The following is a 12,416-nucleotide window of genomic DNA, read 5'->3' on the forward strand; positions in this document are numbered from 1 at the left end:
AAAAAGTTCAATTTTTTGAACTCCTCGCGTACATGTACGCGCGTATATGTACGCGCGTATATGTGCGCGCGTATATGTGCGCGCGTATATATACGCGCGTATATGTACGCGCCTCATACGCCCCTACAGCGAGTAAAATGTTGCTTGGTACGCATGATACGCGTGTACGCACCTCATACGCGCGTAAACCAATGCTTCCCTATGGAAAAATTGCCGATTTTATACGCGTGGTACGCAGGTAACGCGTTTGGTGTGGCCGTACCTTTAGGCACCACCGCCTCCTGCAGCGCCGAGGCGGTGGTCCCTCGGCAGCGGGAAGTAGGGCTCAAGCGGGAGACATTCACGGCCAACAATCCCTTTCTCCTCCATGTCATGGTTCATGTACTCCAGGGAGTCAAAGCCAAAGTTCCTTTCCCCCAATTCATTCTCAACCATGGCTTAGATAACCCCCACTACGAGTCTCGTTGTGGAAATACCAGAGACGAGAGTCCGACGTGTTATGCGCCATAACACCAACAGCAGAACGGTTATTCAAAAAACAAGGAAGTGTACAACACTTGCGTTACCGTCCTGGAGCTCTATATCTAAATAATATCATATAATACATAGATATCTATATCATATAATACATATTATCACGGCCAAAAGCTGTGTGCGCCTCCAGACGATAACGACTTCGTCAGGTTCTCCGACGTCTCTGGTTCTTCCACATCAATCTGAAGTAGACTGAACCGCACGCTGCCTGCTGCCGGCTGCCCTCTGCCGGGCGGTGGTGCTTCGCGGCAACCGGCGGCAGGCAGCATGTCGCAGTTCATGTACTTCAGGGAGACAAAGCCAAAGTTCCTTTCCCCCAATTCCTTCTCAACCATGGCTGAGATAACCCCAACTCCAGTCTCGTTGTGGAAACACAAGAGATGTCAAAGAACCGACGTGTTATGCGCCATAACACCAACAGCAAACACTTGCGTTACAGTGTGTGTAATCACACACACACACAACCATGAAGCGCTTGCACGGTCGTGTCGCATTGGCAGGCCAAATTCTCTGGGCGGGCAAGGTAAAGAAAGGCGAGTAGGTTAGATCATTTATGACGACATATGGGACCACATTCCAAATCAGCGCGCTTGAGGCTCCGTTTTTTCAAAGGCGAGCAGAACCCCGCTCGTTTTAAACCGAACGCAAGTTTTAGCCACTGGGGGACCATAGGCAGGCTAGGGGAACCTTTAAGGTCTGTGGTGCACCTCCGTACTTGGCTCCATGACCTGTTTCATATCCCCTGCTCTAGGCCTGGCACCGGGCTCTACCAGCGTCTAAACACAATAAAGAACTTAACTGAACAGGATCTGAGTCCCCCCCCACCACAGCCCCCTCCAGGTGCACCTTGGCATGGCGCGGCTCTCTCTAAATGGTCAATTCCGCGGTCACGTGGGTCTTCAGTAATTGGTCCCCCGCTTGGCTAAGCAGCCAGGAGGGAGAACGGACTCCACAAATTAAATCCACTCCAAGAATAAGAAGGGAATTGATAAGAGGATTTGACGGAGCATCCCTTTCTGGTGCTTCATGCTACTGTGAAACCCTTAAATAACAGAATTAGAAGTCAATTACGGCTTTCTGTCGTCCATCACTTTAAGTGAAAGCAAATCTTTGACTGTTTGGATGGAGTTTGAACACACTTGGACTGGGAAGGGCATCACAGGAGGTGGACTCCATCTCAGAGTTAGGTTCTCTGCATAAGTGACGGCTGACCTCTGACCCCAGCGGGTCCTCCGCGCTCCGCCGCGGTTCATCCTAGAGCCGCGAGCCTCGGCGCTCTGAACAAAGCCTCCAGAATGCACCTCTCAATAATTCAGCAATGCCAAGAGTTTAGAAGCCACAAATGATGGACAATGATTATTTAATGGTGTGTAACAGTGACGGAGGCTTCATGGCGGATTTAAAGGCAGGGAATTATTAAGCGCTCACCTTCACAGTTTGGCCGGCTTCAGGGCCGTCCTGGTGGGAACAGAGGGAGGTAATTAGGAAGAGTTGGGAATTCAGAAATATTAACATTAATAATTCATACAGGATTATACTTTCAGATGAAGCACGGCACCTTACTTTGTGTCCTGTATAAAATTGAAATAATATAAATAAATAAAAGATCTTTGCCTCATTGTCTCTAACTTTTCCTTGAGTTTAGTACGTTGTGTGTGTGAATATGTATATATATATATATACATATATATATATATATATATATATATATATATATATATATATATTTTTTTTTTTTTATAAATTGTGTCATTAAGATCAATATCAAATTATCAGAGACCAATTTAATTATCTATTTAAAATTCATTATGTCCGGCTAGGAATATGTAAATCTAAAATATTTGTAGATTTACATATTCATTAGTACACATGAAGAAACATGCAAAAAAAAAATGCTTTCCTCAACATGAACAATGTTCCATGCTGTAGTAGCACGGGTATAGCGCCCTGCTGTAGCATGCATTGCGGTGTGCTGTAGCATGTCATGTGTAGCGCCGTGCTGTAGCATGTTTAGCATTGTGCTGTAGTATGTGTAGCACTGTGCTGTAGCATGCGTGGCACCATGCTGTAGCATGCGTATCGCCCTGCTGTAGCATGCGTTGCAGCGTGCTGGAGCATGTGTTGCGCCGTGCTGTAGCATGTTTAGCATTGTGCTGTAGTATGTGTAGCACTGTGCTGTAGCATGTGTAGCATTGTGCTGTAGTATGTATGTGTAGCACTGTGCTGTAGCATGTGTAGCGCCGTGCTGTAGCATGTTTAGCATTGTGCTGTAGTATGTATGTGTAGCACTGTGCTGTAGCATGTGTAGCGGTGTGCTGTAGTATGTGTAGCACTGTGCTGTAGCATGTGTAGCGGTGTGCTGTAGTATGTGTAGCACTGTGCTGTAGCATGTGTAGCACTGTGCTGTAGTATGTATAGCACTGTGCTGTAGCATGTGTAGCATTGTGCTGTAGTATGTGTAGCACTGTGCTGTAGCATGCGTAGCACTATGCTGTAGCATGCGTAGCGCCCTGCTGTAGCATGCGTTGCGGTTTGCTGTAGCATGCGTTGCGCCATGCTGTAGCATGTTTAGCGCCGTGCTGTAGCATGTTTAGCATTGTGCTGAGGTATGTATGTGTAGCACTGTGCTTTAGCAAGTGTAGCGGTGTGCTGTAGTATGTGTAGCACTGTGCTGTAGCATGTGTAGCGGTGTGCTGTAGCATGTGTAGCACTGTGCTGTAGCATGTGTAGCGGTGTGCTGTAGCATGTTTAGCATTGTGCTGTAGTATGTATGTGTAGCACCGTGCTGTAGCATGTTTAGCGCCGTGCTGTAGCATGTTTAGCATTGTGCTGTAGTATGTATGTGTAGCACTGTGCTGTAGCATGTGTAGAGGTGTGCTGTAGTATGTGTAGCACTGTGCTGTAGCATGTGTAGAGGTGTGCTGTAGTATGTATAGCACTGTGCTGTAGCATGTGTAGCACTGTGCTGTAGCATGTGTAGCACTGTGCTGTAGCATTTGTAGCAGTGTGCTGTAGTATGTGTAGCACTGTGCTGTAGTATGTGTAGCAGTGTGCTGTAGTATGTGTAGCACTGTGCTGTAGCATGTGTAGCACTGTGCTTTAGCATGTGTAGCACTGTGCTGTAGTATGTGTAGCGGTGTGCTGTAGTATGTGTAGCACTGTGCTGTAGCATGTGTAGCACTGTGCTGTAGCATGTGTAGCAGTGTGCTGTAGTATGTGTAGCATTGTGCTGTAGCATGCGTAGCACTATGCTGTAGCATGCGTAGCGCCCTGCTGTAGCATGTGTAGCACTGTGCTGTAGCATGTGTAGCACTGTGCTGTAGCATGTGTAGCAGTGTGCTGTAGTACGTGTAGCATTGTGCTGTAGCATGTGTAGCGGCGTGCTGTAGTATGTGTAGCACTGAGCTGTAGCATGTGTACCGCCGTCCTGTTGCAGGAGGATGTGCTCGGCAGGGATCTCCCTCATTGTTCTTGTTATGATATAGTAAGTGACAGCTGATTGGCGCACAGCAGAGAACAAGCACAGACCTCCTTTAAAGTCCAGGTGGGCCGTCCAGCTCCCGGCCCCCAGGCTGTCACAACTAATCTCACGTCATCATATCCACCCTGCCACCCTGCCACCTCATTCACAGAAAATGATATCCAGGTACCCCCACCCTCCACCAACACCTCTGCCAACACCTCCCCATTTCACCTAACCTGTGAAACGATTTTCTTTGAGAGGGCTACAGACGCTGTTTTGATATTAGCATATATATCACTGGTTATGCAGAGCAGGCCAGTCATAGTGATGAAACTCTGTCAGAGTCGGGAGGAGGAATGATACTGGCTCCGTATTTAGCCTCCCACAGTCAAATAGGAAACGCTAATCCAAGCTCAGGGAATGGGCTCTGCTGTCCGCCTTGACGGGAGACGACAGAGCACACTGGTCAACCGTTTGTGGGAATAAGTTTGAACATTTTGAAAATAAATGTCTGACTAATAAATGGGATTTTGTGTACTTTAGTGGTAAAATAACTGGCAAAGACTGTTCAGACACGTTGCCATTCGTCCTAAAAGAAAGCCGTAAAGAGCATACCAATCACGACCGGAAAATAGAGCCAAGAACACGCTGTTGATGGAGGGCTTTTGTACCCAGTGTGTGCAGGACTGAGGCTCACCTGGATGGAGATGGTCAGCGAGGAGGCGTTGAAGTGCCTTTCCACCAGCGAGGCCACTCTCTGTGTGGTGCTGAACAGGTCGGCCACCTCTTCTGGGAGGAGGTCCCTGAAGCGTTCCACCGGCCTCAGAGGACACACCAACACATCTGAGCGCTATGTCAAGGAACTCAGCCCCAAGGGTCGGGATCAAGAGCTATTCTATTGAGCTGTTTCGGACCATAAGGATTCACATGCGGACTACAGCTGTAAACTAGCCAAATAGGCTAAAGCTGCTCATTTTAATGTACAGTTAATCAAAGGGGACCTTCCAAGAAACTATAAACAAATCAACTAAACTAAACTAACCATTAAAAACTAAATTGTTACAAGAATTACACCACTGGTGGCTGTTTTCGGTTCCGTATGAACGTCAACGATGTATTTAATTAATTTAACATTACCGATAACTGCAGAAAATGGAACCACAATGTACTTTGAAATACTCAAAAAACGAACTCAAATCATTACATTTTATAAAACTGTTATAAAGCATTATTGATCTACAAACACCCATATAATCAGCCTCAACCTGTAATACCAGTAAGAAGTTTTTTTACTGGTGGCTTTGGAGAACTTCTGAACACTTGTGATCAACAAAAATGTAATAACATTAAGAAGAGTTTTTACTGGTGGCTTCAGAGAACTTCTGAAAACTTGTGATCAACATTGTCAGCCAGATTATGAGTAATTTCTGGAAAAGAAAACTACATTAACTATGTTGGAGCTCGATCAAACTATCTCAATTCGAGAAGTAATAGCTACATTTCATTGCTTGCCTTTTATTGAATCAAAGCATAATTGGAAAAGAAGGAGATGATTGCATTTGCAAAATAAAAAGAAATAAGCGACGATTAATTAAAAAAATTGCACCTCCCCCTTACCAAGAGGGCTTTGATCATTTTAGGACGTGTAAACCTGTAAAACAACACAGGCCGTGTTGTTTTACTAACCAACGTGGGGGTGAGGAGCTGGCTGAGGGGTGCTGAGATTAGTTTTCTTTTGTCATTAGAAAAAGAACATATCATAACAGCTAGAAGTGGAAGAGAAAAGGATGGGGGAATACAGTCCCCTCTTTTGGAATCTTTCCTCCAGCATTTGATTCATTCCGGCTTTTGATGACATCTGAGCATCACAGCAGAGCGGTCCCATGAGGACAGCACTCATACCAAGAGAGACGCTCACACTAATGATCGGCTCCGTCCGACCCTGGTTTCTGTGTGATGATCCTCACTGGAACTCAATCAAGTGTCTGTGTGCTGAAGGAGATAGCAGGCATGGGAGATGGAGCGGGGCCAAGGGCAGAGGATCCGCGGAGAACTTGTGGACAAATGACGAAGCCAAGCTACTGAAAAACTTTGACAGCGGTGGAAACTTCTGTGTTTCACTTCCTCATCTTAATAACGGTCGAGGTGGGAGAGAAATGGAGAGAGAGCGGACGAGAAGAGGTCTTTCTTCGTCTTTGCCCCATTCAATCTGATCTACACATCCTAGGACAAGGGCGCATTGTTCATTCCACAATGTGATCTGACTGACTGGCCAGCTGAGGATTGTGTGTGTGTGTGTGTGTGTGTGTGTGTGTGTGTGTGTGTGTGTGTGTGTGTGTGTGTGTGTGTGTGTGTGTGTGTGTGTGTGTGTGTGTGTGTGTGTGTGTGTGTGTGCGCGTGCGTTCGTGCATTCAGATTGAAGGTCTTGAGTATTTCCATAGCAGGTACAATCTGCGGGGGTGTCATTATTGTCTGTCGCAAGCGTAATTTGACTTCTTTGGTCTAACCCAGTCCCGGTGCATGTAACACGTACAAGGCAGAAGATTGATTTTACATTGCTAATGCAATCACTTCTTTGAGAGAAAACATCTGCTCCCTGAAAGCCACCCTATCATATTTTACACAGTGCTAAAATGACTAGTCCAAGTACATTTTCACATTGAACACACACACACACTGACTCCCATCCCATTTTCATTATAGAGTGGTAAGATTGAGTATCCAGATTGGGATGAGGAAGATGAAAAAAATAATTTCTACTCCACAATTGGTACAAAGAACGTCTGATGAGAACATGGCCGACACTCTTTTTCTGACACCGAGCCCGGAGAAATTAAAGTAGCGCTGTCTTAACGTAATCTAATGCACCAATTACACATTTGCATCTGAGGCGTGACCCTGCAAATGGGGGTCATATGTCAAGATATGGATGGTGTCTGAAAGACATAACCAACATTAATGTTCCAGCAGCACTGACAATTCACCACGGAGCCACCGATGTGGGGGCAGTTTCACAGAAGAAACAAATGACGTTGTGTTCCCTGAAGCTACCAGCAATCTACGCACCATCAAACTATATGTTGGTATAGAGAGACATTGGATTTATCCATGTGTGTAAACAGAACCCCTCAACCTAAGTGTGTACCGAGCATAGCAGAGCACCGTCTGAGGAAGAAGCAGCGTATGAGAGCGCTAAAAAAATCCCAATCATTCAAGGCAAATGTTAAATGGATTGCATTTATATAGCGCTTTTCTAACCAGTGTCCCTCAAAGCTTAACAATATTTCCTAACATTCACTTATTCATGCACAGATTCACACACCGACGGCTGTGTTAACCACGCAAGGTGACAGCCAGCTCTTCAGGAGCATTTAGGGTGAAACGTCTTGCTCAGGGACACCTCGACACTCAGATAGGAGAAGCCGGGGATCGAACTGTCAGCCTTCCGGTAACCAGCCAACCCGGTCTACCTCCTGAGCCACATGCCGCCCTGGGGTAGTTAAGGTAAGATATGAAGACAAAAGGATGTGGTCGGAGACAACCTGCTGGGGAGAAGGCAGGAAGTTTAAACCTTCTAATGACACCACATCTTCAGGTTAGCAGGAAATTATGGATGGGAGCAATCCTTTGGGAACTGAGACCGGAGTTCTGAGCCCGTATCTATCACTCAACCAAAGATGACTCAAATATTTATATCAATATGAAAAATAAACAAGCTAATTAATTAAGCTGGGAGTTGTGAAACTCAGGGGAAGACCTGAATGGAAATACATGTGACAAACCGAAGGTCTGTGAGAAGAGAGAAACAGAGAAAATCTCTCATCAAGCAATCATCTCAACCTCTGCAGATCCAGGTCAGCACATGGTCTGGACCCATCAGCTACTGCATCATCAGGGACCATTAAATACCATGTATTAAAGACACATCCTGCTCTGAACTTTGGCCCACCATACAAAGGTCTCTCAATGGCTCATCTTGCACTTGATCCATGAGGTCAACTCTATCGCCAGGTCTAACATTGTGAGTATAATTGCCATCTCAGGGTTTCACCGAGATGATTGTTACACCGACGCTGTGGAAAATCTTGAGCGTTTTTCCATTAAACCAAAAATATATTTTGGTTTGGTGTAGATGTGGTCATATTGTTGTCTATGTCAACTTTGGGTTTCTGTAATACTCTGGAAGGATCTGATGAGTGAGATCCGACGTATTCAAGTCAACTTACATGGGTTAAACCGGCTTAATTTAGTCCATCCATCTGGATTGCTGTTTTTATAACAGATGTGACGCCTATTGAAAGCAACTAACGATAAGTACATTTGTCAGTAGAAAACAGACGGCGTGTCTGGACGCCGTGCGACCTGGTTCTACTCTTGGGAAGCGCTGCACTAGCATTGTGCTGCAGGCCTTCACCTCTCAGAGTCTATAGAGCCTGAAGCTACAGTGACCACGCCCACCTCTGAGTCTATAGAGCCTGAAGCTACGGTGACCACGCCCACCTCTCAGAGTCTAAAGAGCCTGAAGCTACAGTGACCACGCCCAACTCAGAGTCTAAAGAGCCTGAAGCTACAGTGACCACGCCCACCTCCAAAAGTCTAAAGAGCCTGAAGCTACGGTGACCACGCCCACCTCCCAGAGTCTAAAGAGCCTGAAGCTACGGTGACCACGCCCACCTCTCAGAGTATAAAGAGCCTGAAGCTACAGTGACCACGCCCACCTCCCAGAGTCTAAAGAGCCTGAAGCTACGGTGACCACGCCCACCTCTCAGAGTATAAAGAGCCTGAAGCTAGGGTGACCACGCCCACCTCCGAAAGTCTAAAGAGCCTGAAGCTACAGTGACCACGCCCATCTCCCATAGTCTGAAGAGCCTGAAGCTACGGTGACCACGCCTCGACTGCACAACAGAGCCTGCAGGCGTCACATGACTATTTTACCAATGTGTTTATTCAGTTATCTAACCCGTTGGTTTACGTGTAGAAATTATTTCTGCCTCAACAATAACTGATTCGTGAAATAATTTGCAGTGTGTACTGATCTGTGCAGCGGGAACCCAATACCATACGCCTCAATATGACTAGACGTGATATATACAATTATATATATAAAACATAATAAGATAAATATATTATATATATATATATATATATATACATATATTATAGATATTTATAAAATAGATATGATAAATTATATATATATATATTGATATATTATAAGCATTCTAGATCTTTGTGTGTGTGTACTAATTTGACTGGCGACCATCTTTCTGATGGTGTAACAGCGAGACAAAATTATGCAGGTAATATCCCAGACACAGAGTTCATGCTGGAGCCAGCAGAAACCAGGAGAGACCAGGGGAACACTCCTTTACCTAAACCGCCATTACAACAACAAATTGTTGAAAAACTATTCTCTCTTTGTCTCTCTTACACACACACACACACACACACACACACACACACACACACACACACACACACACACACACACACACACACACACACACACACACACACACACACACACACACACACACACACACACACACACACACACACACACACACACACACACACAGGGTGTAATGAAGGCGGCCCAAAATGAATCAAAATGCCCTTTTCCCTTGGCAGCTCCAAATCCGGGATGGCCAAAACAAAGAGATCCATCACGGGCGCTCTAACAATTGGCTTTTCTGCCTGATTACAGCTGGCCCACGCAGCCCCATAACCCCCTCACCCCCCGCAAAATGACACACAACTCCTGACATGAGTATTCATCCACATACAATCGGTAGGTTTTCCATCAGAATAAATGGCCAGGACTTGAGGAGCGGCGTCCTGTGTGGGCGTGAGCCTCATGATGAAGATGAAGATTTTAAATGCTGAAGGGTGAACCAGGTGTCACAACTGTATAAGTCTTGTTTATTCACTATTTGATTCCCACAGTAAACATGGTCACACTCTGGAATTGCATACGGCTTATGGTATATTTAATCAAAACATATGAATTACAGTTCATCAAATATTGAAGTGTTATTATGTGGGTTTCATGCTTAATCAAGGGCTGTTTATTCACCCCTTTAATGGCGTAAACTGGATAGACATGTTCCCTTTATTGATACAAAGCTACGACCAGGCTTTTACAACACTTGTGGTACACATTTTGCAACACAAATATAAGTGTGTTATATATTCTAAATACAGAAATGATAGATGCCAAAACGTCATGAACTGAGCCATGTGACATTTTTCAACATCAGTGCAAAATGTTTGGAATGAAATGTGTCAACTCATTACAATATATATATATATAAACGACCATGCCAACCCACTTATGTCCTCGGAAGCAGAAGGAAAGATCCAGAGAATGAACCAGTGCAGCTGCCTAACAATAATTTAAACAATCCCTCTGCATTATGTATTCCTCCATTCCTCCCAGAGCCGGCCCTAACTACACGCCGACCGGACGTGTGGCCCTAACCACAGGTTGTGTGTGGCCTGGTCCTAACCACAGGCCAACAGGACATGTGGCCCTAACCACAGGATGTGTGTGGCCTGGTCCTAACCACAGGCAAACAGGACGTGTGTGTCCCTAACCACAGGCCGACAGGACGTGTGTGTCCCTAACCACAGGCCAACAGGACGTGTGTGTCCCTAACCACAGGCCGACAGGACGTGTGTGTCCCTAACCACAGGCCAACAGGACGTGTGTGTCCCTAACCACAGGCCGACAGGACGTGTGTGTCCCTAACCACAGGCCGACAGGACGTGTGTGTCCCTAACCACAGGCCGACAGGACGTGTCGCCAGGCGGAGAGCAGCCAGCCACGGGTTAACCGTGCGGCAGACAACAGTCAGCCATGACAGCTGGCACAGACAGAGCGGGAGAGAAATAAATGCTCCCGATGATGTTGCTTTCAGAGGAACAAAGCATTGTGCTCGTCAGGAGTCAGCCGCAGGCCAAGAACATCTCCTCTCTTCAGTATTCAGCGCCTTAAAGAACCATCAGTCTGGCATCACACAACGACACGCTGCAGGAAGAGACAGCAACGAGCAGGAGGAGGAGGGAGGGTCTGAACTACATTTTAATATTCTCTGGATGCGCTCTGAGGATGGATGCATAGGTGTTGTTTCGCTCAAAATTAAGAACTATTGAGACAGAACAGGGTCATTGGTGTGAAGATTTAAGGACTTGGCCTTTGATTTATACAAAGATACAGTAAGACCCAGGGGGGAAATATAACCCACTAATTACCTCAATATGTGCGGGATTTTATACTGATACATATATTGTATATACTATATATATTATATACTATAAACTTCAATTGTAAACCGTGTGCCATAACAGTAACAGAATATACACCGTTATGCAAGGTATTCAAAACCTGCAGGAAATGTTGCTTTTATAAGCCACCATGGGGATATTTCAAAAGATCCTCTCTACAACATCACCGACTTCTCTCACTTCAGCATGCAATGAATCCAAAATCTAATTGTGCCCATACAATCACTCAGGCCTAAATGACAGCGCAGCCGCAGCTCTATAGCCTGTAGGCTTGGGAGAAGCCTTTTCACAGGCGCCCAGCCAGCAGCTAAACATGTGATCTATGATGGGAGTGGAACCTTTACCTGAACACAAGGGCGAGCAGGCGTGGAGCGATGCCTCACAATTGTAAATACAAAGCCCTCTTCACCAGGTAAATTATTCACGGCCCACGTTGCAATGGTGATTTATGATTGAAATATCGTCTCTCTCCTAAAACGCTAACAGAACTAGGGGATAAATAATCATATTACCAAGAGATGCTGTGCTTGAAATTATGCACACACTACTCTATATTCGGCCCATAAAACTGACATCAGCCCCTGTAATTCTTGATGGATATACAGCGTGGGGAGTCATGGACCGAGCTCTGAGGCAGAGGAGGTGCTGTACAATCCAGACCGTGATCTGTGGAGCGACAGCTATACTGCACTATAGATTTACCACTTCTACAAGCTACATCAGAGCTATTAGAGACAACAAAGGATTGTGAGCTGCGGAACAAAGCTTGACGCAACTCTATATCATTTGTTGACATACATTTTTGTCTTCACATTTATGTTAACTTTTCTGTTCGCGTTCACATTTCCTCCGTAACTATTTGACCCCTGCCCTTAATAATTGTGTCATGGTAATAAGTAACCATACGACTCAATACCAAACTCTTTGTGATCCAAAATGTATTCATTTAAATGTTAGGCACTATAGCAATACCTCATGCACGCGGTGCTCTAAACTCAAGGCATGGAGAGCTAGATAGGTCAGAGAAGGCCTTCAGAGGATCATTTCTCACGCTGCCACGGCTGGATTGTGCTTTTAAAAATAGAATTCTTTATCTCCCATCAATAACCAGCAGAGCCCTCATTCAATAGCC

The 12,416-nt window shown here is 45.4% G+C and overlaps 1 protein-coding gene across 3 annotated transcripts in view; it reads right to left on the minus strand.

Moving 5' to 3' along the window:
* fhit (fragile histidine triad diadenosine triphosphatase) overlaps positions 1 to 12,416 on the minus strand; it is a 297,946-nt gene that overhangs the window by 111,639 nt on the left and 173,891 nt on the right. For all 3 annotated transcript variants that reach the window (XR_009528788.1, XM_060070302.1, XM_060070300.1), the window contains exons 4-5: positions 4,695 to 4,840; positions 1,963 to 1,992 (exon numbers count right to left, since the gene is read on the minus strand). Coding sequence is in view for 2 of the 3 variants with exons in the window: in XM_060070302.1 (XP_059926285.1) it covers positions 1,963 to 1,992; positions 4,695 to 4,840 (176 nt within the window). In the remaining variant the exon portion in view is untranslated. The remainder of the gene's footprint in view (positions 1 to 1,962; positions 1,993 to 4,694; positions 4,841 to 12,416) is intronic.

Source organism: Gadus macrocephalus, chromosome 13 (assembly GCF_031168955.1).
Source record: "Gadus macrocephalus chromosome 13, ASM3116895v1".
Lineage (NCBI taxonomy): Eukaryota > Metazoa > Chordata > Actinopteri > Gadiformes > Gadidae > Gadus > Gadus macrocephalus.